The 23,472-nt window shown below is 39.1% G+C and overlaps 3 protein-coding genes across 4 annotated transcripts; 1 reads left to right on the forward strand and 2 right to left on the reverse strand.

The window, feature by feature from the left end:
• Nucleotides 1–483: 483 nt before the first annotated feature.
• LOC118426486 (DNA-directed RNA polymerase III subunit RPC9-like) lies at nt 484–3,397 on the reverse strand. Its single transcript, XM_035835925.1, has 7 exons — nt 3,303–3,397; nt 3,160–3,196; nt 2,705–2,791; nt 2,232–2,326; nt 1,659–1,716; nt 1,076–1,237; nt 484–772 (listed from the first exon to the last, which is right to left on the reverse strand). The coding sequence occupies exons 1-6, from the start codon at nt 3,308–3,310 to the stop codon at nt 1,076–1,078; spliced, it is 447 nt and encodes a 148-aa protein (XP_035691818.1). The 5' UTR covers nt 3,311–3,397; the 3' UTR covers nt 484–772.
• Nucleotides 3,398–3,877: 480 nt separating this feature from the next.
• LOC118426476 (ras-related protein Rab-34-like) lies at nt 3,878–19,239 on the reverse strand. 2 transcript variants are annotated; one of them, XM_035835907.1, is made up of 13 exons: nt 18,730–19,239; nt 17,266–17,431; nt 15,070–15,406; nt 12,701–12,724; nt 10,097–10,188; nt 9,602–9,667; nt 8,741–8,842; nt 8,074–8,138; nt 7,663–7,714; nt 7,196–7,277; nt 6,876–6,966; nt 6,473–6,589; nt 3,878–5,796 (listed from the first exon to the last, which is right to left on the reverse strand). In XM_035835907.1, exons 1-13 carry the CDS (start codon nt 18,767–18,769, stop codon nt 5,729–5,731), a joined length of 1,302 nt encoding a protein of 433 aa, XP_035691800.1. In that variant the 5' UTR covers nt 18,770–19,239; the 3' UTR covers nt 3,878–5,728. The 2 variants fall into 2 exon arrangements, with proteins under 2 accessions (XP_035691800.1, XP_035691801.1); XM_035835908.1 differs by lacking the exon at nt 12,701–12,724 and having other exon boundaries at nt 3,881–5,796.
• A 586-nt stretch (nt 19,240–19,825) lies between these two features.
• On the forward strand, nt 19,826–23,281 carry LOC118426482 (60S ribosomal protein L23a-like). Its single transcript, XM_035835918.1, has 6 exons — nt 19,826–19,942; nt 20,798–20,991; nt 21,242–21,402; nt 22,124–22,300; nt 22,940–23,009; nt 23,171–23,281. Exons 1-6 carry the CDS (start codon nt 19,927–19,929, stop codon nt 23,183–23,185), a joined length of 633 nt encoding a protein of 210 aa, XP_035691811.1. The 5' UTR covers nt 19,826–19,926; the 3' UTR covers nt 23,186–23,281.
• The last annotated feature ends 191 nt before the right edge of the window (nt 23,282–23,472 follow it).

Below are 23,472 nucleotides of genomic sequence, written 5' to 3' on the forward strand. Positions count from 1 at the left end.
AGTAAATTACATACAGATTAGGAAAACATGTTCTGATTCCAGTCAACTTGGGTAGTACATGGATTGCCAAGGTCGAAACCACATTCCGATCTTACAGACTTGGCATCCTCAGGCGGTACGCGCCCCCAGGCGGAACATATAAAAACTGCACTACAGAAAATGACTGATTTTGTAAAAGGCTTTGACTACACAAAACGGTAACATATAGGGACCGACAAGCCGAAAATGATACTTCGCTCCCTAGGGAGAAGCAATTAGTAATGATAGTGTTACAGATGATGTTACACTTGATATATATACATTTGAGGAACTCCATCTTTTCTTGTGCCTGGTTTCTGACAATGTTCTCTTCTACAGAAGTCACCATTCTTGAGTGTTTTATCTTTCATGCTACTAGATTAAACTATGACTTACTAAAACTATTAGGATAATTAAAAAAGCTGTATTCCTACATATTCCTAAATAGATATCTGTACACAAATGCACATGAAATACATGTTACTTTATTTGGAAAATGAATGATTTAAACAGACAAACTACTAGATGTCTTCATCTAAATAATCTTCAATTTCAGTTGATCAGACTCAAATTCTCATTGACCTTCCAAATTCTATCATTACTGGTGATGATTCTAATAGGCTACAAATGGACCATTCCATTGAAAAAAAGTTTGACAGCGACGAGGGATCCGAGGTAGAAAATATATACAAGATGTTGCTCACCCCTGCCAACTTTTCAAGATGGAATAACCCTAAAAATAAAACATCTCTATCTATTTCTCCTATAACCGGTGCAATGGCTGAGTGGGTAGAGTGTTCGCCTTGCATTCGGTAGGTCATGAGTTAGATCAACGGCCGAGTCATACCAAAGACTTTTAAAATGACACATGCTGCTTTCTCTGCTTAGTACTCAGCATTCGGGAAAGAGTATGAAAGTTAAACACATACCACATACTACCAGTGGACTAGCCCCCCTGCTGCAGTGATTGCACAAAGTTGTGTGGCCCATGGGCTACTAAAATGGAGATGGGCGCCACCCTATGCGCCATCAGGCGCGGGAAGGACTTTGACTTGATCTATTCCTCCTCTTCCTCCATACGTTCTGTGCCCCCCTCCCCACCATCCTCCTCCTCCCCTCCCCCCTCCGGTGCATTTGGGTCGGGCAGTTTGTCAGCGACCAACTGCAACAGTTCGTCTATCTGTTCTTCTGTCAGCCGCTCTTCACTTTCTTCTATTATCTGGGGAATGGAAAGAGAATTGTGTTCAAATCTTCAACAGACCTTTTCTTTTAAATTTTTAGGTCTATGATGGGTCACTTTTGCATCATGACTCAAAGTTACTGTAATTGCGGAAACATTTGCAGGGACAGGGCAGGACTCTCTTCAGGGCAGGGAGAAAAGGAGCATTTTCTTTAGTTCATGGTTGAAACTGCAATGCAGTGTTTTACTGTAAAAGGAGAAAAGTTTACAGTAGTTTTCAGTTCACGGCAAATTTGTCACCATGATAAATGCAAACATTATACCAAGAAATATTCCCAGTTGAAAAACTATTCAATCTTAGAACTCAATGGGAGGATAATATAAGGAAGGAGAGAGCGGGTAGCTTTTTAATGGAATAGCCTGAAATTCACCTATTTACTAGTACAAACATTGAACTCACCAACTGTATCTCTACTGCACTGGACGGTCTGTGATTCAGTAGCTGCAATTTCTCAGCCCTGTAAACAGATGGAGAGTCAAATCATTTCTTAGACTGCTGTTGGCTCCATTTATCTTATATAGTTGTTAAGTCTGGAATCTGGGTGGGATTGCGTCCCCGGGCGGAATCGCTGGGGATTACACCGGAGAGTGTCTGGCTCCCAGGGTGCCTCGCGCCACAGTCCGAACCTCGCAGGGGGTCCACTGCTCAAGCAACTCCTGTCTCGACCCACCCTCCTCTCCCTATCCCTGTCTCAGTTCTCTCTGCGGCATGAGTTCTCTTCTGGGGCCCATAAGAGTTTCCTTATTGGTCTTCCATTAAACTCTGAATCCGGCCAAACCAGACCCTGGTGTGGTGTGTTTTATTGGTATAATCTCTCATTCTTAGCCTGGATAACTGACTGTTTCTAGCTAATCTAGGGGTTACAGAGGATAAGCAGCTGGGATAAGTAGCTCAAGGGTAACTTATGTTATAGCCAAGGGATCAGTATTGCCTTGCCTGAGAGGCCTGGCACCCAGGTTACATGAAACTTACTTGGTGAGATTGTAAGGACCCAGGGCCTCCATAAACTCTGCCACCATCTCTGGGTTCTGTAGTGTGCAGGGAGTGTTGGACAGGTACTTCAGGGTCTGGAACAGGAGAAAGCTTAAACTTTAAAGACCGTACGAAATAAAAATGGTACATTTTCGCACTAGATGCAAAAATAGCCATATTTTTACGTAGAAATGCATGTTTACGCTATAGGTGAACATTAATCGTGATATTTGCACATTAATCGTGATATTTTGAATGTCCCGCCACTGAGGGGACAGCGCAATTCCCAGCCGCCTACAGACCGGAAGTGACGTAGGATTTGGAACGCGCACAGACATGTTTCTCTCACAACAATATGCTAGTACGCATGTAACTGTACAAAACTGTTGTTTGCTGCCCTAAGAATTTGCTTGAGTGATACAAACTGAATATTATAATCAAAGCTATGAGAAATTTGTTGGGTACTTCCTGACCTCATATGTTATGGTTGCAAGGTTCTGCTGGGCACGGGACTTCTTCTTCTTTCCTTTAGACTCAATCTCTTTTAGTAGAGAGAAAACCTGCAAAACAGACATCCTTGTCTTAACGTCTCTGTCATACATTTCAGAAATTTGGTATCAAACGTTTAACATCATTTACTGAAAGATGAAAGATAACATTACAATCTATTTGCTGAATGCCATATCACTGCAAGGAAACAATCAAAATACACTTGATGAATCATGAGAGTATTATTCATTTCACAAGTCTAGGAACATCTTTATTCAGATTAATCACACTGTGGGTACCTACTGGCTGCAAATACCGATATTATTCTACTGGCTGCAAAATACACCCGTTAATATTATTATTATAATTATACAGATCGTATATTTGCGAGAGAGAATGGGAGGGGGGCACACAAATAACTGAAGAAAACGTGGCTTACCTCATAATTACTGAGCATGGCAGCTTGGTCATTCACTCTGAAAAGAGAAGAATAAGCTCATAAGAGTGTTCATTTAATTCAGGATACAGTGTTTTGCTGGCTAGCCTTCAATTTTATACGCCAAAGCTTCTGTCTGTACTCACACTTCCATCTTGCTCACTTCGACTCGCTCTCTCACTTCCGGGTCAAAAGCGACACCTTTTATTCAAGTAAATTACTGCAACAAAGGCCCACCTGTCGATGGGGACGACTAGCGATCGTTGTAATAAATGCAGTGTTCCAGACGGCAGTGTCCCTGCAGTAATAGTTTTTGGCTGTTAGTCGGCGCTTTTAATCCACTAAGTGCTCGTGCACCAAATATTCTAATAAATCCCTTCACTGCTGAATATTCCTCACTGGAAGCGACCAGAGGAGCGAACCAGAGGTGGAATAGCATGAAATCCAGGCTAGGTGCATCTTCGGCCATGATCACAACAAATCATTTTGATGCTAAATGCAGAATCATGTTTTAAAGAGAATAAAGTAGAAAAGTTCTTGAATTGGATAGGGAGACTCCTTTTCAACCTCCTTGGATAATTATAACGTAACTCCTTAACGGATTATGTTTAGACTTTCGGCCAACTAACAACACCAACTTCAGGCAAATACTTTTTACACCATCAACTATGTAACATTACATCACTATAAACCACATTTACTGGACCACATTATGTACCGCAGGTAATAAAAAAACTTTATTGAAGTAGTCCAACTATATGTCTTTAATTAACCATAATACAAGAGCCAAAACTAAATACAATTTTCATGTATACCCTAGTTCGTAAGTCAGCAACTGTTCTTCTTTTATTCCAGTCATCAAATTCACATTTTCAGTGTTTCATACCATAGACCACCAGCGTGTAAATACAATCTTGGGAAGAAATCACCAAAAATCTTTGTTTCTTGATACTGATACAGCCACTTTAATATAATAATTTTTGCTAACATTCTGTATACCAGGGCGAAACTACAAGTAACACATATAAAGTTGACAAAAACACTAAAATTAAGCCAACACTCCAGACTGACAAATAACTTAAAGAGTTTTTTTCATCGCTGAGAAGTTTGATTAAACAACTTGTACTGAAATGATTGCCTGGTTTAGAAACATTTGGTCTACTTAGTGCATTGATTGATTTTGAAACCGAAGAAATATTGCAATGTTGTATCAGCCAAGTACCTCTGATTTTTTATCAAACTGGTCCTAGTTTTGCACAACTTTAAGTTTCTGATATGCCTTCTCCGTATTGTCGTATGTATCTGGATATGTAAGTACAATATTTGGTACATAGTGTATATAATAACATTTTTGGAGCATTATGATACAATGATGCAACATAACCTGACATTTAAAAACACCACACCACAACACAAAGTGATAATAACTATGATAGTCTTATAAAAATACATGATTTCCTTGGAAGTCATTACAAAGTCTTTGATACCTAATATTTTGGATGTATTCAATTCCCTAGACAATTTCAGATGCTTTTGGGTAAAAGTGTATGGTCACTCTGAATGTACTGAGGAAAGGGAAGTAAAAATAGCACACAAAACATGATGACACTTTGACAGCTCATTAAGTGCCGTACCTTTAGGCAGCTTAGCTTATGGAAGAAGCTTTCATCCTTGGCTTATGATAGTGTTTTACAGTAGTCCCTCAGACTAGCCTGTTTGTATTGTTTTGAAGTCTGTTGTTTTGCCAAATTTGTTTTGTAAACTTTTAATAACTGATTCAGACAGTGGTAATCCATTTCAAATTCATTTTGTAAAACTCTACATTAAACATGTCCACATCACACTAAACAAAAGGACAGCATCATAATATAAATTATGATAAGAAGAAAATAATAGATCAAAGGAAAACCAAGCAAACATCTTCATAATGCATAAGTACATGTACCACTGCATACATCAGTACAGGTTATTAGTTACTATGAATGAAGGAATACCTTTTGGGGACAGTCCCTTAATATGATGGATCTAATTGATTTCCTCTTATACATGTACATATGGAAAGTAGGATATCACTACAAGTGTTGGATTGCAAAGATACCTTTTAACAAATACAAGGAGTGTTTAGTATTTTCTATACTTATAATATTGATGAAAAAAATGGAGAGGTCCAGAAAGAAATAATGAATGGCAAAAGCTGGAGATTTAACTTTCTAAGAATGCTCCACCTCTGGAGTACAGCCGGTATGATGAATACCTACATGTACTCATATATGTACAGGCTGGACAATGTGAAATGGCAAGGGTAGACAATTATAAGCAAGTGAAGGAATGTTTGTATATTTGTTAAGTGTGAGGGAATGCATATCTACTGTGTCCAAGGGAATGTTTGTACATTTGTTGAGTGGGAGGAAAAGTTTGTATAATATTTGTTAAGCATGAGGGAATGTTTGTCTACATGTATTTATTAAGTGTGAAGGAATGTTCATTGTGTATTTTCATTTGTGAGGGAATATTGTTATATTTTACTGTAACTATGACTACATAAATCTGTATATGTTTATGCCGCTCTGCGTCAGGTAGAACATTTCCCGCCACATCTGGACTTCTTGTGCTCCGGTAATTTTGTATTCCTGTCCACCTCTGAAAGTACAAAGGTCCCTGATTAGAAAAATACTTTCGAATTCAGCAACCACATTACACTTGCCAAATTATCGTAAAGAAACTGGACATTCATGGTGATCGTTATACATTGAAATTCTTACATTTTTCTTCCTTACCTGTCAATAATACTGGTTTACTTTTGTCACATTTGCAAAACTCCAAGAGCCATTCCAAATTTCAATTGACCCTCTTCCTTCAAATTTCAACACTGGCCTGTACTTGTGTGTGAAAAATAGTAAATACACTTTAACAAAGCTCTTTGTAAGGGTGTTTGTGCCGCGATAACGTTTGATACAGGTGTTCCGGACAGTGTGATAACAAGCTGTATCACACAGGCTTCGAGGTTGTATCACATAGGCTTCCATCAAATAATTCAAACGTACCCTGCCCATGCCAAGTGTGGCGCGTGCAAAAATTTGAATACCTGATTCGGATGTTGGAATATTTGCTGTTGGAACACTTTTTGTTCAAGGGCGCCAAATTTGTTCAACTTCTGGCGAATTTTGCATCAAAACATGGGTTATCTCAGGTAGGTATGACATAAATAAAATACAACACTTCGGCCGTTGGGCGATCCAACCCGCAGTCTGGCTGGTACCTCCGGTGATACGGAATACACCATGTTGTATTCTATTTGTTTATTCTTGATACTCACTGATGAGGTCGCTGGTGACTATCTGTTTGGAGGGGCTGGACACATCCACTTCCTTCAGCACAGCTTCATTAAAGGCAAGGCCAGCAACCCGGAAGAAGAAGTCTTTCACACCTTCACCTAGAAGAGATCACATTTATGTTAAAAACAGGCTCATTATATACCTAAAAGTTCTGCTTTTTTATCAAAGGCACTCAACAATGGCCAATTCCATCATAAGGACTGAAACCTGGCTAGTTACATGCAAGTCTAAGGTGAGTAACAATGGCTCTTGACATTCACTTACAAATTCAAGGTCAGTAACAATGGATGAACCACATATGATCCAACTTCTCTTTCTTTATGCATGTGACTGTTGTAATACTTCAGCCCCCATGAAATGATGGTTTGCTGCCTGCATGCCTACCTGTTTTAGAGGAAACACCCCAGAACTCAGCTCCCAATTCCTTCGCTGTTCTAACAGCATCCTCTTCTACTTTCTCATAGACGGCTTTGCTCTGAAAAATCAAGAACATTCACACATCGCCTTTTCAGGCAAAACAGTCTCTCCGATCAAGATGTGTTAGAAACCCTTGTGAAAGAAACTTTTATGCACAAAATCAGTTGCTTGTATTTCATGTTTTCCTTTATTTTTCTGTGCTATTACTAACACATAAAGCACAAATACCTAACAATCCATGGAAATAACTTTAAAATATCAAAGATGAAAGAAAACAATGCTCTTACACAAAGGTCCTTCTTTGTTCCAACCAAGAAGATGAGAGGATGGTTCTCTGTGTTTTCCAACATGGCTGCCTCCAGCCAGCTCCTAGGGGGAGGCAGGAAATTTCATCATTCTACAACATTCATAGTAATATAGTCACATTTGTAAGGATAGAATACTATTGTTTTTCATTCTGAAACTGCAGAGTATTATTTCCTAATCTTTGAACAATCAATAGACCACAATAATCTTTGACAGAATGCTTTCGCAATTTTCCAACTCACAAATTCATTCAATCGCTAATTGAGCATAAAATTAACCTTCATGCCATACACGAGATCAAAGATATTTTGGCCAGAAGGAAAATATAAAGGTGTCAAGAAATGACCTCATGAATCTAGCAAAGTTGCAAATTTAAAGAAAGGTTCTCTTCATGTTAACTTGTAATTTCATATCTGTTATAATGTATAATCAGAAATAGAACACTTACTGTGTGTGTTCTAGGGTCTTGATGTCCAACAGGTCAAAGGTAACGATAATGACTGAATAGAAGGAGACAAAAGGACATGATTAAAACTTAAGTACCACGTTGCGACCTCTGAACCACAGACAACGCTTCTAAATAGTGAAAGTAATTGTCCTTCGCTTCAGGCAAAAATTGAATTTAACAGAAGACAGATTCAAAACACAGTCATAGTGTTTATATACTACCTATAGTAGAACCTTAAATCCACATCGTATTTCAGGTTACATAACACTTAATGCCACTCCACGATCCCTGAACCACAAGCAGCTCTTCTAAATGGTGAAAGTAATCATTCTTTTTTGTGCTCTAGACACAGAAGTAACGAGGCTTGGTGACTGACTTTTAACAACAAAGCCTTTATTATCATGTGCCTACCATGAGCCCCTCTGTAGTAGGCTGCAGCTATACATTGGAACCTCTCTTGGCCTGCTGTATCCCATCTGTGGGTGGGAAACATAACTTCATCTTTTTATTGCCTGTCATCTTCAAATGAACAAAGAAATCTAGGAAAGAACATTCTTATTTCAAATTGTTACCTCTGTCAGCGTCACCAACTTTTGACAGCAAATATTCCATTTTGAAATTGAAAGAGAATCTACTAAGAATATTGGTATTGGTTGTTATATTCCATGACAAATTCCATCTGAGTGTTTTGTCTCTGTCAGCTGGGCTAGGCCTTTGTAATACTGTAAATGTTCGTGGTAGATTTATGTTCGTGGCCACTTCACCGCGAACTTAAAACCACAGAACATTTTACCATTATAGTATGTGACTACAGTCTATGTCACTACTGCGAACTTAAAACCACCGTGTACACTCCATTTTCCCAATACCACGGACTTAAATGCATTTACAGTAGCCATAGGCTTGTTAGGTAGCCCCGGCTGTACATGCTGAACCAATAAATTCATTAATCCATCCAGGAAATTCTTTTGCTGATTAATTTCTTTTCTTGAAAACACAAAATCTACCTGTAACATAAGGTACTAATTGTATATAGATCAATCACAGATATGACATGCATAGACACAGGTTCGCTCACACTTGTAAGTTGAAGGGTGTGTTCAGGATGTCAAACCTCTCCACTTCAAAGTCCACCCCTATGGTAGCCTTGTAGTCACGGTCAAAGGTGTCCTTACAGAACCTACAGGGACAAAGAGTTGTTGACTATTTTCTCTGGGAGTTTGGTTATATGCGTACCATCAAGTCTCATAATTCCACCAAATGCCATACCCAGCAATACTTCCACATGATAAAACATACATGACTTTAAAGTGATCTAAAGAGATGTACCATTGCTGCCTCAGTAATCCTGGTACTTCTGATATCTAAATTGAAGATAATCTTGAGAAGGCCTCTATAACAATGTTTTCTTGATGTGGCGGTATTATGGCACCCGGTGGAATTATGAGAGTTGATGTTAAATTGATTCTGGACTGTAATAAGTACAGTTTGTAGTAAGGACTGAAGGTGAATATGTGGAAAATCTTTCTACTTGACAATATGTTGCATTGTATAATTTCAAACAATTATCTAATAGGAAGAGTACTGATTGGACTGATTGGCTCACAACATACAGTAAGTTACATCACTGTTGCACATGTTCTTCTATACCACAGTTTGATATATAAATGGAAAAAAAAACTCTCTTTAGAAATGTTTACCATGTTAATCACAAAACAACAGTCTCATTTACGCTTGACATTTACCTCTCAGAAGACAAATAATTACATGCCAGTGGCCTGACAATCTGATCACACACACAACAACCCAAGCATGTACAGAATGTTGGACCTGTGCCTGAGGTTGATGGTTACCAGCACCCCAAAAATATTGGCTGTCATTCCCCTACTGTTTAGTAAACAACAGACGAGCATGCTGAGGAATAATTAACGATGCCCACCTGTTAACGAGGCAGGTCTTCCCCACGGCCACATCACCAATCACAATGGCTTTACAGATCCTCAACCTGGAGGTGCAAAGAAGATCACGACAAATTCATTACAATAAACATTTAGCAGAGGGTAGAATTCATACTGAAAATGATATTGTTGTATGTGATATATTATGCGATCGCTCAACTGGCTTGATAAAATGTATAAACCATATGTGAAGTCGAGCGATCACAACCTACTCATCAGCATTAACTAAAAATTCATCTGCCAAATAGCAATGTTATAGTCACCATTTTTCAGAATTATGAAAAAACTGTTTTATGATCCTAAAAGTACTTTCCTCTTGAAAAAGATCAAAATTACATTACATATTCTATGTGTAGGCTGTAAGGCAATCTTGGCTATCTGTTTTCAGTATGACTGAACAGAAATCACTCAACAAGATATCTCGACAAAGGACACACCTTGTGAAAGTGAAAGAAAGTCAGAGGGGTGAAACTTACGAGGACGTGACAGCCTTCTGCGCTGAGCAGGCAGCTTTGACCTTGGGGTTGAAGTTGAAGGCCAGGTACGGGGTGGAATCTTGTCTGTAAGGCTGGAGATTCACATTGAGTACTGACGTTGTACATGTCGTGGGAATGGTGAGCTATACATAACATCAACACTAATAATTCCTCCAGATGCTATGGTGCCGCCACATGAGAAAAAACACATGAATTTGAAGTGATTTTAAGGGACAAATCGATGCAGCATCAGTAGTTCAGAGGCATATACACTTCAGATATTCAAAAATTCAAGACATCATGAGAAGGCCTCTATGACAATTTTCTTTTGATGTGGCCGTATTATGGCACCCTGTGGAATTATGAGAGGTGATGTAATATTAACAGAAGAAATGTTGTTGCAGTTGTAGTGTCCCCTTAAGGGTACCTCTGGGCATAAAGAACCTTGTATTCCAGTTCTAAAAAAGTTTAAGTAAAATATAGTTGTTGAGCTGGGGAACAAAACTGTCAAATAACTTCTTCACCTTTCATGTTAGTTGGTAACTGTCAGAATTGACAGGTATGACAATTTGTCATTACACAAGAAGAACAAGTTGTCAGATTTGGAAGCTCCCATTTTTGGATAATTATATCTGAGGGCTACACATGCCCCATCTAAGTAAATTCCAAATAAAATGTCTTCTTATAATTGTAAAATCTGTCCAGCAAGCAAAAATTGTGTGTTTACGATCAAAACATCTTTAACAATTGTGTGTGGAGAGAAAATTGTTTCCTGTGCAACTAGACATTACAATAAATATCCAGACCACAGCTTGTGACTGACATTATTAATAACTGTAATTTGTGAGTCATTTTCTGGTCGGAAGAATTTCTTCTGAGAAGGGAGGTTACCTGGGTCAAGCCATAAACCAGATTTAGGCAAAACTGAGCAAGACCAGCACCACTTTTGTTAACATTAATGTTTTACTGCATCCATAAGCCAAAGAGATCAATAAGGATTATCTACAACATGGGAGATAAGAAATGGTGCCTAAAGGATATTTGTAACATTATTACAGACTTCATAATTGTATAAGTAACAAAACAACTGAAAGGCCATCAGTTTTCTGACATCTTACATAATCTTTCCGATTCACTTCACTTTAACACCGTACTTTCTTTCGAACATTAGCAAAATGAACAAATTTCATGACTTATAATTGTAATGGTTTGATTCTTGAGATCTTGTCATTAAAATGCACAATATGTACATCAGGAATGACTAGATATTGCCATCAGTTAAAGAATATACAACAAAACAGGTGCAACAGTGTCGCTGATTACACATCAAGGACTACTTGTCAATTAGTTGTTGCAATAACCCTAATTGACTTGCAATTAGTTAAAGAGTTAGTATCACCAGCACCAAATGTGAGAACTGACTTTAGTAATGTTACATCATGGAAATGTCATGTTGGCAATGGTTATGTTTACTTGGAATGATGACAATAATTATGTTACTATTTAAATGATGCTGTATGCACTTTTCTCTAAAAAAAACCCTGTGATACTTTGTTTCTTAGCTACACTGTGAGAGACTAAACAATGGGACAGGCAGGTGTTGCATGAAGTGCTTTCTTGTTGCAGAGACGCTTTCATCCCCATTTTTTGATAATTACATCCTACAGGCATGTTTGACCCCATTACTAATAACCTCACTACAAAGCCTTTTCTTTTCCTACAGTTTTTAAGAATACCTTCTGTAAAAAAAGTCCCCTTTACAGTTGTTAACAGTCCACAGACTGCTGAAAATGTAGACATTTACGACAGGTTTTATGAGGAGGTTCTTACGACCTTACTAATTGTCGCAACAAACGGAACCAACAGGCTGGAAAGCAATCTAGGGCGATGATTGGCATTTTGGGCGGGGACAGAAAGAAGGGGAGGTGAAATGGACAGGTCAATAACCTAGATTCTTCAAGCAGTTGGGACATTTGTGATTCCATTCTTTTGTTCTTGTATCAAGATGAACATGCAAAACATGGAATCCACAACAACAAAAAGGAAGGGAATCAGATTCTTCAGATTGTAAATGTATCTTAACACATCTATAACATTCTCAACTTGTAAATCAAATTTTGTACCTTTTGTTATGTAAAACAGTAACACTTCTAGGCCTCTGTGCGGTAAAAAAGCCCTACATTCTCTTTCAATAGGAATGCTAAAAATCACAGACAACCTTACCCTGGGAAACCAAGCTCAAAGAAGCTTCGCAAAGAAGAGTTACCGATCCCCTGCCTAACGCGCGCCCGCAACTATACACCCGCCTCACTACCAGCTGGCCCCAATTTTGCCGCCCCTGACTATAGTTGAGGCCAGCTGGATAATCGGGCGGGTGGGTGTTAGGCGTTCGTGTGTTCCGGGGGCGCGTGTGGCGGGGATCGGTAAACCTTGCGCGCGGCTCTAGGAGTCTGCATTTTCCCCGGGTAAGACAACCTACAACCAAATGTCTTTTAGGGTACTCTGGTGTTAACCTGTCAATAAGAGTTAGTCTGGCTGAGTAGTTAGGATAATTACTGCCACCACCTGCCGCAAAAGAGCAAAAATCTGTGTAAGTCCACATACCACACTTCTCATGGTTCCTAGAACCTGGATGGGGAACGAGAGTTTAAAGTTTAGGTGTTGTGCAAGAGAAATGTGAAAGAGTATACAAGTGAGTCTGATTGTGCACAAGCAAATGAAATAAAACATTTAGTTCAAGGTGATCTTAAGGGTGTTAGAAAATGTAAAACCAAGGACATCTTCTATACAAAGTCCTTGGTAAAACTAAAATGCACAATGTGTTGAGTATCCCCTGTTCCAAAGAGGCTATTATTAAGTACTTTGTAACCTAAGAGGTACATGTAAATTATAAAGTACCAGTCTTTCTACAAACTACTGAAAACTGGTGCTGTCTCCAGGACCCATCCCTCCATCCTGGGACAGAATGTTGCTTGTTCAGATGAACCTTGTCCATCCCAAATATCTAAACGTCAAATTCATGACAGGAAAATCAGGTAAGAATGTATTTTCTCTGAGCTTTAAAATGATAGATTTCATACGACATGGCCTTCCAACCAATGAGAAGGACGGGGGGAAAAATTAAGCTGCAGACAACCCTGGTGAAAACACCACACATCTGAACTATGCATGAACTATATTTCATCCATGAGGAAAAATATATAATTCTTCTGTCAAATTACTGAGCAGTCTTCTTAAACCACTGGTACAGTGAACAACAGTTGTTTACACTGGGGTGACCTGAGGGTCAGTGATGGCGACACCACTTGCAACATATTAGAACCTATTCACTAAACCCAATTAGTCATTACTTCTACATGAACCCCAGTTTGTTCTGAAATGAACAACAACAGTCTGGATATCTTCATTTAAGAACTATAACCATCCAGTTTGAAAGCAGATTAGTTTCTCATGATAATTGTGAGGTTTACAACAAGTTGATTTCCTTTATGAAACGTACAAATAACAGACTTTGCTAAATTAATTGTTAGTTCATCAGCAAGATGAATTTAAAATCAAATGGTGGAAGAAATTCACATCTTCCACTTGACGGAAGATAAGCAAGAACAGTTGATACAGGTATGAGTTGAAGAAGCTCACAATAACACACATTTTGTGTAAAGTAAGTAAGGTGTGCTGCCCATGGACCATTACCTTAATCTGAATCTCAGGACTTTCCTTCAAAGCAAACAAGACACAAATACTGTAATTGATCGGTGTTCTCATGCAAAAGGCATTTTGAGCACAGATTGTGGAAAAAAGATCCTTTTTCAAAATTATACTTGATATCAAAGAATACAAATCAAAGAAAACAGGATACTTTGATTTATTTGTGTCGTCATGCAAAAGTCATTTTGAGCACAGATTTAAAAAAAAGTTGTTTCATGTTCAAAACAGTAAGACTACTTGTCCTATCTGACTATTTAGGGGTAAAAACCACAATGCACAGAACAACAGATAGTACGTCAGTCGCCAATCTTTACTTCCAATCTAAGAACTTACAGACACGAACAAAGACTTAGTGTTGAAAGCTCTAAAATCCTCGGCTTCCAAACCCATAATGCAAGATTCCTTGTTGTCCGTGCCTTATTGTGTCCAGACTCTCCTGCCCATATCAGATCTTAGCCGGCTCTTGTTCGGAAAACAAACACGCATATTTGGCGCATTTTCCTGACAGGAAGACTGGTATCTTGTTGTACCATCTATTCAAGGTATTTCCGAGAGTAGGCGTCTGTATCAAGGACACCTGGTGATAATTTACCTTCTATAGTAGATGATCGTCTTCAGAAACATGTGAGCCTTTCATACTTTGTAAGACCTGAATTACCAAATTGGAGGAATGTGGTTTCCCCACAAAACACGCCTCACATGGTGACACACCGTTCAGTGATGTTCTCCTTGAAATAACGGAAGTTTTTTTTACCACAAGATTCCTAACAATTCTGGCTATGCGATAAATTTGCCTCTTGGCCATTTTAGGGACAGCAAAAACTTGAGTCTGTGTTTATACCTCCTTGGTTTATACTGTCCTAGTTTAGAGAAAATGCTAGTCCTAGTTAGAAAAAAAAACAGCAGGCAACATGCTAATGAAATTCTTTTATAAAAGTAATTGGGGATGGCTCTGTGTCAAAAAATTGTCTCATCTTTCTCAGATTAAAGGAAAATGCATTGTCGATAAAGAAAAAGACAAAAAGTGACAGTTTTGCCAGCCCATGTATACTTCCTGTAAACCAGTGATGTGGATATGGTACTTAACTTTTTACAAACTTTTTCATGACCAGCAAGGCAGACTGTTTTGATTTATGTGTAGATGGATTAAGAAGGAAGAAGGGCCAGCATTTTTTTCCCCCAAACAATGCAAATGTAGACTTATAGGTGACATAAATATTCATATCTATCACTTTTTAAGCACCCTTTTCCAGCTGTATACCTACCAGTGGATATGAGTTGATGACTCTATCCTTGCTGGCATGTCTGGCTATCACCTTGGCTCCTGCCGTCCTAGCAGATCGTGATGAAGACATCTCATGGCCGGGCCTACAAACCTCTGTCCTCAGAAGGTGCCAGCTCTTGTGCAGTGGGAATAGGGATGCGGGTGTACTTGTGCACTTGGAATGGGGGGTGAACTCTAAAGAAACAAGCTGTTGTGGTTGTTGCTGTTGTTGTTGTTGTTGCAGAAAGCTTCCAGGTAGGGTAGGAGAAGGGCACTTTGTGGAGTTTGGGTCAGGTTTGATTATGGGTTGTGTGGGAAGTCCCTGAGCTTGAATAAATCTGAAAAAGAGAGAAAAGTACCTTTTAATATGTGGTTGTTCGATTACAAGTTTTAAAACAATAGAGAATATTTTCTTCACACATTTTCCTTACTACTAACTCTCATAATCCTTTACAAGAAAAAGGAATGTGTTTAACTTCAAAGAGATTCTAGACAGGTACCATGTACGATTTTAAATCCTTGACCTTTCAAAGATTTACCTATATTGCACAATACAAAAGTTTGAATGGTTGGATATTCTAAGTGAACAATCATTCTGAAATCCTTTTTTTACTTAGTAGAATTATTCAATAGAAACCATTGTACAAAGTCTTGTTAGAACAGTCATCACATTGTGGTAAAAGAATTTCCTGTGATCACGGAAACAAAGAGTCTTATCATATCCGGAGGAAGAGAAGACAATCCAATCAATTAGGGTGTTCCTAATTGTCTTGTCAGCACGCTACTTGTCCCAAAGGGACAAGACAGGTATGCTGGAAGGAGTTATTCAACAGGTACTTCCTACCAGGGGATTTTTACAAATGGCACTTTCTTTGTGTACTAAACCCAGGGCCACTCCAGCTGTCCCATCATTGTGTGATTGAAAATTGTTTTCTCCGAAAAATACTTGACCTAGTCTGAAAATTGTGTTCTCCAAAAAATACTTTATCTAGTTCGAAAATTGTTTTCTCTGGAAAATACTTGACCTAGTCTGAAAATTGTGTTCTCCAAAAAATACTTTATCTAGTTCGAAAATTGTTTTCTCTGGAAAATACTTGACCTAGGCTGAAAATTGTTTTCTCTGAAAAATCTTTGACCTAGTTTGAAAACTGTTTTCTCCGAAAAATATTTCACCTAATCTGAAACTTGCTCTCTCAGAAAAATATTTCGCGTAGTCTGTCAAAAAATCTGAACTTCATGACACACAATTGATGAAAATGTATTTCCATAAGCTTAAGATTTATTTCCATACTTAAGCTTAAAATGATAGATGTGGCAACAAAAACTAGCAACATGGGCCTGTAAACAATGAGTGGGACTGAAAAAGATTAAAGCTGGAGACAGCCTGATATAACCTCAGGAATGGCAACAATGTCCAAACTCAGGAAGTCACCTACATTAGGGGAATTTTTTATGTTGTCAAAATGTGCCCTCAACAATTTAGGCCATAGGTGCACCTTGTTACAACGTACCAACATGAGTTATACCTTTATATTTCATATTTTGCAATAATCTGCATATCTATCAAAACATAATCATCTGAGTCCAGGATCTGAGTTTATATAAATGCCAGAGCACTTGTGACAACCAAATTGACCTGACATAATCTGTCTGATCGAGTTGTAATTAATGGTATCTTCAAGATCTCATATTTAAGAGATACAGCATTCCATACTTACCTGTGGTTTAACATAAACATACATGTAAACATTTCTATTTACATATGAATCTTATCTTAATCAAAGCCATTATGTTAATTTTTCCTTCCAGTGCTCCAGTCAGGCAACTGTTCCAGCGTAAACTAGTTTAATCCAGAATGAATTCGTCCATAATTGTTTTGCTACTTCAAAAGGTTGGACATGTTGGCAGCTGTTTTCATGCATATTCATGTGTAAAAATTGAACCAGGCAAGGCAGTGTACTGCTTGGGGGAAATGTCATTGATCAATTTAGCAGGGAAACGGCAAATCAACCAACAAAACAAAAACAGTGATAGTAGCAAAGATGTTACAAACTGGGTAAGTTATGGTAGCATTTATAGCAAATGAAGTGATATGCTTAGAGCTTTGACCTGTGGGCACTGATGCATGCATGTGCATGATAGATATCTTGCATTTTGCTTTAAGGAAAACGTGCTTCGCACAAAAGATTGTACGTACACAAAGATGTGACTGGTATACGACTTAGATGAATGAGAAGACTGCGCCAAACACCAAACTCCTTCCTCAGAAGGACAGCTTCTTCTTGGAGAAGGCTGGAACCATCTTCCCCTCCGCTGGTGGCGTCTCAAAGTGTCCGTTTGTCTGGGACTGAAGCTTCCTGTACCTGCAAGAGGATTAACTTAAGGTTAAAACTTCATTACATTTTGGGTGATGACCTCCAAAGGTAGTTGACAGAAAACTTACATACGATAGGTGTAGTCAGTACCACAGAAATTGGTAGCAACAACTTGTTGTTGTACCATCCATTACTAATTCATGTAACTTTGGTGTCATTACCTGATTAGATGCTGAACACTATGGAAATTAACTTACAAAGGCAGTGTCTGAATACCTATGTATATATATAGTCTACAGATTTATGTGTCCAAAGATACAAATCTAAGACTCTTAACATGTGCTACTTAAGTTATAGTTGTACCAGCAGCAATACATAGCCTTGGGGCCTTTTCTCCTGGTGATTTTATGTTGTTGGAAAAGTCTCATTCTTACACATTTATTACATATTAGCCTTTTACATATGATCTTCAAGCCTATCAAGTATCTGTTATCAATTATGTGCTTAGAAAATGGCAAAAGACCATTTAATTTTGTGACCCTGAACAGACTACAAATACACAGGCTCTTTGTCCTGGATGAACCACTATAAGCCAGTTTCAAGGACATGCAGTTTCAATGGACCATATGATTGTAAGTACTTGTATATATGACTACATGTCAGTGTGGACCTTATGAGGTGATACTGAAGCTTTTTAGGAAGCTGTCTTAGACCCTTCAGGACAAGACAGAGACATGTGATACTGAAAATTATAATATAAAACTTATTAAAAGTAGTGCTAGTGTTATGACACAAACTACAAATGAGCACATTGGAAATGAAAGGTTTTGATTTACTGCATTCAACTAAGAGTATAAAGCAGAAAAGATAAGTAAAAAAAGTTGCATCTTAACTATAAATGTTAGTAAATCACCTCTGTAAGTTGCAATATATCATGAAAAATCATGCTGCTGAAAATTAACTAGGGGTTGGAAAGAAATTGCCACAACATACTGGTGGCTGTTCACAAGACTTAAGACATGACCACTTGAAAGTCTTATGTTATAAAACAGCAAACATACACCACATGTACAGTGCAAAATGTACTTAAGTCCAATGAACCAAAAGCTCAAATTACCAACCTCAAAATTGACACCACAAACAATGCATATGTAGCTTGCAGGCTACAAACATAATGGCCAAGACCCATAATGGCCGTCCTTAATGACAACTGCTGTACTACAAATGGCGCGAAAGAATTTAACAAGGCGCAGAAACCCTGAGAAAGTGATTATGTAGATAGGGCGAGGAAAGATATTACGTCTCAGCGAGACACAGGCAAGGAGTACAAGTCACAGTCTACCAACCTCTCGGCCACTTCTGTCGGAGTCGACTTGGTCGAGTCATGATGATGGCCGACGTGCGTTTTCGACTCGGGTGAAATCTCGATCACCAAAGTCCAGTTCTGTGGTGCCTTGATCATAATTACCGTCAACACTTGTACAGAAAGCAACAAACTCAGAGCATGTGTTCCACCCACTACACCGAGAACTGAGGTGATTGGATGCAGGTGCTGCACTGCCAGGTGTTAGGACCACAACTAATAGCAGGGGAGAGAACAGCTTATCCGGGCCTTAGCGTCTGTCCAAATGGCAGGCGTGCCTGCGTGCAGCATTCTTTCTACTGGGGTTTGGCTAATGCGGTTTACTGACAAAGAGGGTAAAAAGCTGCCTGAGGGGACCAAAGTGGGACGTCATCGGGTCTGGCATTGCTCCTCCTCGCCCGGCCCGCTTGCCCCCAGGGCACTGGTTTTGCGAGGATCCTCAGAAGTTCGCTGGAGTGTGACTGAGATCTCGTGACGTTCTTGTGACACGTGTCTTGGCAAGGCAACGGCCGAAACAAAAGGGTTACAGCAGGGGTACAGCAATGACAAAGGTGTGACACTGTGAAGAGTGTGCTAAATGGGACTCTCTAGGTCCTTGACATTCGACACTCATACTAGATCTATACCGGTCAGCTGTTTATATATCACAGCGCCAACTTCGTAGAAACTTCAAATTTTTCAACTGACAGTTTTCAACTTACCCTTACAGACGTTTATAACCTAATTTCCAATGGGTCTTCCCAGTGCACAACCTACAGGATTGTTTATTCGATCCATCCCTATTATACTTCAACACCTACGCGCATGAAACCCGTTGCAGTGTTGGAAACTTCTGCACAATATTTTTCACTCACCTGTCAGCTGGAGGCTACCCAAGTTACTTCCGGTTTGGTGTAAATCTCGTACAATACCGCGAGAACAAGGACGAGTGTTCTTGCCATCTCAACAAACGCACCTACCGATCTTCAATTTTGCACGGCCAAAGTAAAAGACAAGACAGAGTAAATATGACAAAATTTAATCAAAAGAAATACTGGCATATTACAAAGCAAATACCTGAGCTTTTTTATAGATCTTTCTCTTTTATTTGCCCCAGAGTCTCTGAGAAGTAAAAATTGCGTTTGGAAGTTCTCCCTGACTTTTAGATAGGGAAACCCGTCCACGGTCTCTTTCCAAAATCATGCCGCCTAAGAAGGGTAAGAACTGAAGATACCTTCCGTTTTGCGACAATTATGTTGTCTTCTACTTTCCTTATCAACAAAAAACTGAAACAGAATGATTAATAGAGGTCCTAAGCACACGTTAGATGAAGTATGATATTATTTTCGAAAGCAAATATGTTCAAAACAGCAAGAATATTTTGGTACATGTGAGGATACCTGGCATGTTGAAGGGGGAGGGGGGCAGTCGGTACACACGTTGTGACTCGTTTCGTTACTCTTGCAAACCTGTGGAGATTTTGTCTCAATGTAAATGATAGCTGTCAATTCTTTATTTGGTGTTAGTGTGTATCCCTTTCCTTGCCAAATTTATGTCATAAGAATGTTGATAATCATGAACTTGATTATATGATGAGAAAAATATCACTGTAGTGTGCAGCTGTTGTGAACTTATTATACTGAAATATATATATATAAAAAGAGGTAGTTTGCTAGATGACATACATGTCCAAATTTGTATAGGGAATCATAGTACATTATTAAACCATTTGAAAGACCTGCCCTAACTTCAGGTATCTTCAGTGTATTATGGTCCTGACACAAGTAGGTACCTTTGCACACAGCTTGCCGTTCTGTTCACTATGCCATTGTGACAAGAACTTTCACATGTGTGCCAGAGCAAGCTGACGACAATTAGCACCCTGGTTTCTTCTTATAACTTGTGGTGTAGTCATCTTCAGACACTCTTCACTCTTTCCGACAAATATTTACATCAGGATGGATTTACCAACACCTTTTGTATCAATGTATTGAAAGCTCAACAAGTCACCATTTCAAGTGTACACCATTTCCCTAACCAATTTCGTCATGCAATGACTTTCATCTCTACAGGTGCGAAGGGGGCCGCCAAAGGCGCGGCTGCCAAGACGGAAGCCAAGCCGGCAGAGAAGCCTGCAGCAAAACCTGCAGCCAAGTCTGCAGGCAAGGCGAAGCCTGCAGCCAAACCCGCAGCCAAGAAGGATGCCAAGGCACCTTCCAAGAGACCTGCACCCAAGTCTGTCAAGACTGTGGGACAGGTCACTAAGGTACACACCAGAAGTGTCTTTGCATCTATGGTCTGCCTTGTTGGTGTGTCTGAAATGCGAGCAATGTTTCTGTCTTAATTATAAAAAATCTTCAAAACTTAACTGATGTGGTGCATAATGTAAGCATAGCCTTAACTTTGTCCTTGCTGCATATCTTTGCAAGACAATGTTGATGCCAAGAGGTATTGGTATGAGTGACAACAATTTGTTGTAATTAACATAATGTTAACCTTTTTTTCTTATTCCTCAGGCCAAGGCAGAGGCTCTGAAGGCTAAGAAGGCAGTCTTGCGTGGGGTGCACGACAAGAGACAAAAGAAGATCAGGACCAAGGTTCGCTTCAGGCGGCCCAAGACCCTCAAGACCAAGAGGATGCCCAAGTACCCCCGCAAGAGTGCCCCCAGGTTAAACAAGTAAGTGTTGCCAAAAGAACCTGGTTCTGCTGGGTTCTAGCCAGGATTTTATTTTAGCGTACTGGTAATGGCAAGGTAGCAAAGCAACCAATCAGGGAGATGGTGTGGAATGGGGTCTTGGCCCTTCCATGGATAGATTTTTAAAATTTAAAGTAAAAAGTAGGCATGTTATTGGGGTACCCGTGAGTGGACTTCACTCTGTAACATCACATGTACTTTGATTAATTTTTTTATCAGTTTGGAGTAGCATATCATCATTTTTCATATTTGATTTTCATATTTGATATTAGGCATTGTTCAAGAAGTATGATAGCAAAGCACCACTACACTAGTTGAAAATTAACATAGTGCTCCTCATTTTATCGCGTTGGTCACAAATTTTAGCATAGACTGCTGTGTCTGTTACGCTAAATATGCACTAGCTAGAACCCAGTTCTTCTTGAAATCAAAATACAGTTCGTTACACCCGCACTCAGCTTGCCGTTCTGTTCACTGAATTAGTGTGACAAGAACTTTCACATGTGTGCCAGAGAAATTGAAGACAATTAGCACCCTGGTTTCCTCATGTAACTTGTGGTGTAGTCATCTTCAAACACCTTTCTATCTTCTAAAAATATGTGTAGTGTAAAAAAAGGCCTCTTAGAGATATGTGGATTTTTATTGAAGTTTTACCAGGTAGATGCTTAAGTGTAAAAAATCATTGAATTACTTGATAACACAGGTTTGACCAGTACGCCATCATCAAGCATCCCCTCACCACTGAGTCTGCTATGAAGAAGATCGAGGACAACAACACGCTAGTCTTCATTGTTGATATCAAAGCCAACAAACCCAAGATCAAGATGGCTGTCAAAAAGCTGTACGACATCGAAGTGGCGAAGGTCAACACACTTATTAGGTAGGCGTCATTGCTGTTTTCTGTTTTAGTTGTCATTGCTGGTGCTTGATATTTACCTGCACTGGCCCATGATACAACCATGTAAAATTTGTCTGGTTTTGGTAATTTGGAATGCCTCCTGCACCAATACAGGCATGCAGGAAAAAAAGGATTTTAGACCCAAATGCTGCTGGTTCTGGAAAGTTGTCTTGTTCATCTGATCTCTAAGCAGATCCTACAGTAGCATAAGATAGTATCAAAAGCTGGTAGAGGAGTGAAGCCGGCTTAGGAGGCCTACGGACACCTTTTGGCTGACTACACTCCTTGGCCAGTTTGATACTATCTTATGCCATTGTAGGATCTGGATGATTATTGTTCATCTGCACACAGCTTGCCGTTCTGTTCACTGTGTTGGTTTGACCAGAACTTTCACATGTGTGCCAGAGCTATCTGAGGACAATTAGCACCTTGGTTGCCTTCCGTAGCCTGCGGTGTCAGTCATCTTCAGACAGAAAAACATTTTCAGTTGGACAGGGCTTTCATGGGACATAATAGGTTGCTTATGCTGTCATAGCAAGAATGCTGTGCATGACCATAATACTTCACCTCTAAGGAAGGTCCCCTTTGATGACGATTTATTTCAATGTGTGTTACCTTCAGGCCAGATGGACAGAAAAAGGCCTATGTACGGCTAGCTCCAGACTATGATGCACTAGATGTTGCAAACAAGGTAACAGCTTTCATTCTCGTGTTTTTTCAAAATGTCAAAATTGTATAACTTAATTTGTATGTCAGTGTGTAACTCCCAAGGTTTAATTTTTATTGTGTTCATTTTGTACATGTATTTATTATGTCCTTTATGAAATGTTCCATGTTTTTCCCTTTGTGCAGATTGGCATCATCTAAGCTGCTGGAACTTTCTTGGAGTCTGGAGAAGCAGAGAGTCTGCTGGATACAAATGATATACAAAAAACTTCCAACATTAAAGTCTGGAAAATGTGATCCTTGTTGTGGTTTCTCTTTGTGTTTGTTTGATAGTAGGTGGTACAAAATAAAGTTGTTTTTTTCTATACCTGCAGTGCAGCAGCTACAGAAATTATGAGGTATCCTTAGGGCTAATAATTAGGGATGATAAATAGCTGTCTGGAGAGGTAACTACAATTGAATCCATGAAGCCAATGGAAGGACACATG

Source organism: Branchiostoma floridae, chromosome 11 (genome assembly GCF_000003815.2).
Source record: "Branchiostoma floridae strain S238N-H82 chromosome 11, Bfl_VNyyK, whole genome shotgun sequence".
NCBI lineage: Eukaryota > Metazoa > Chordata > Leptocardii > Amphioxiformes > Branchiostomatidae > Branchiostoma > Branchiostoma floridae.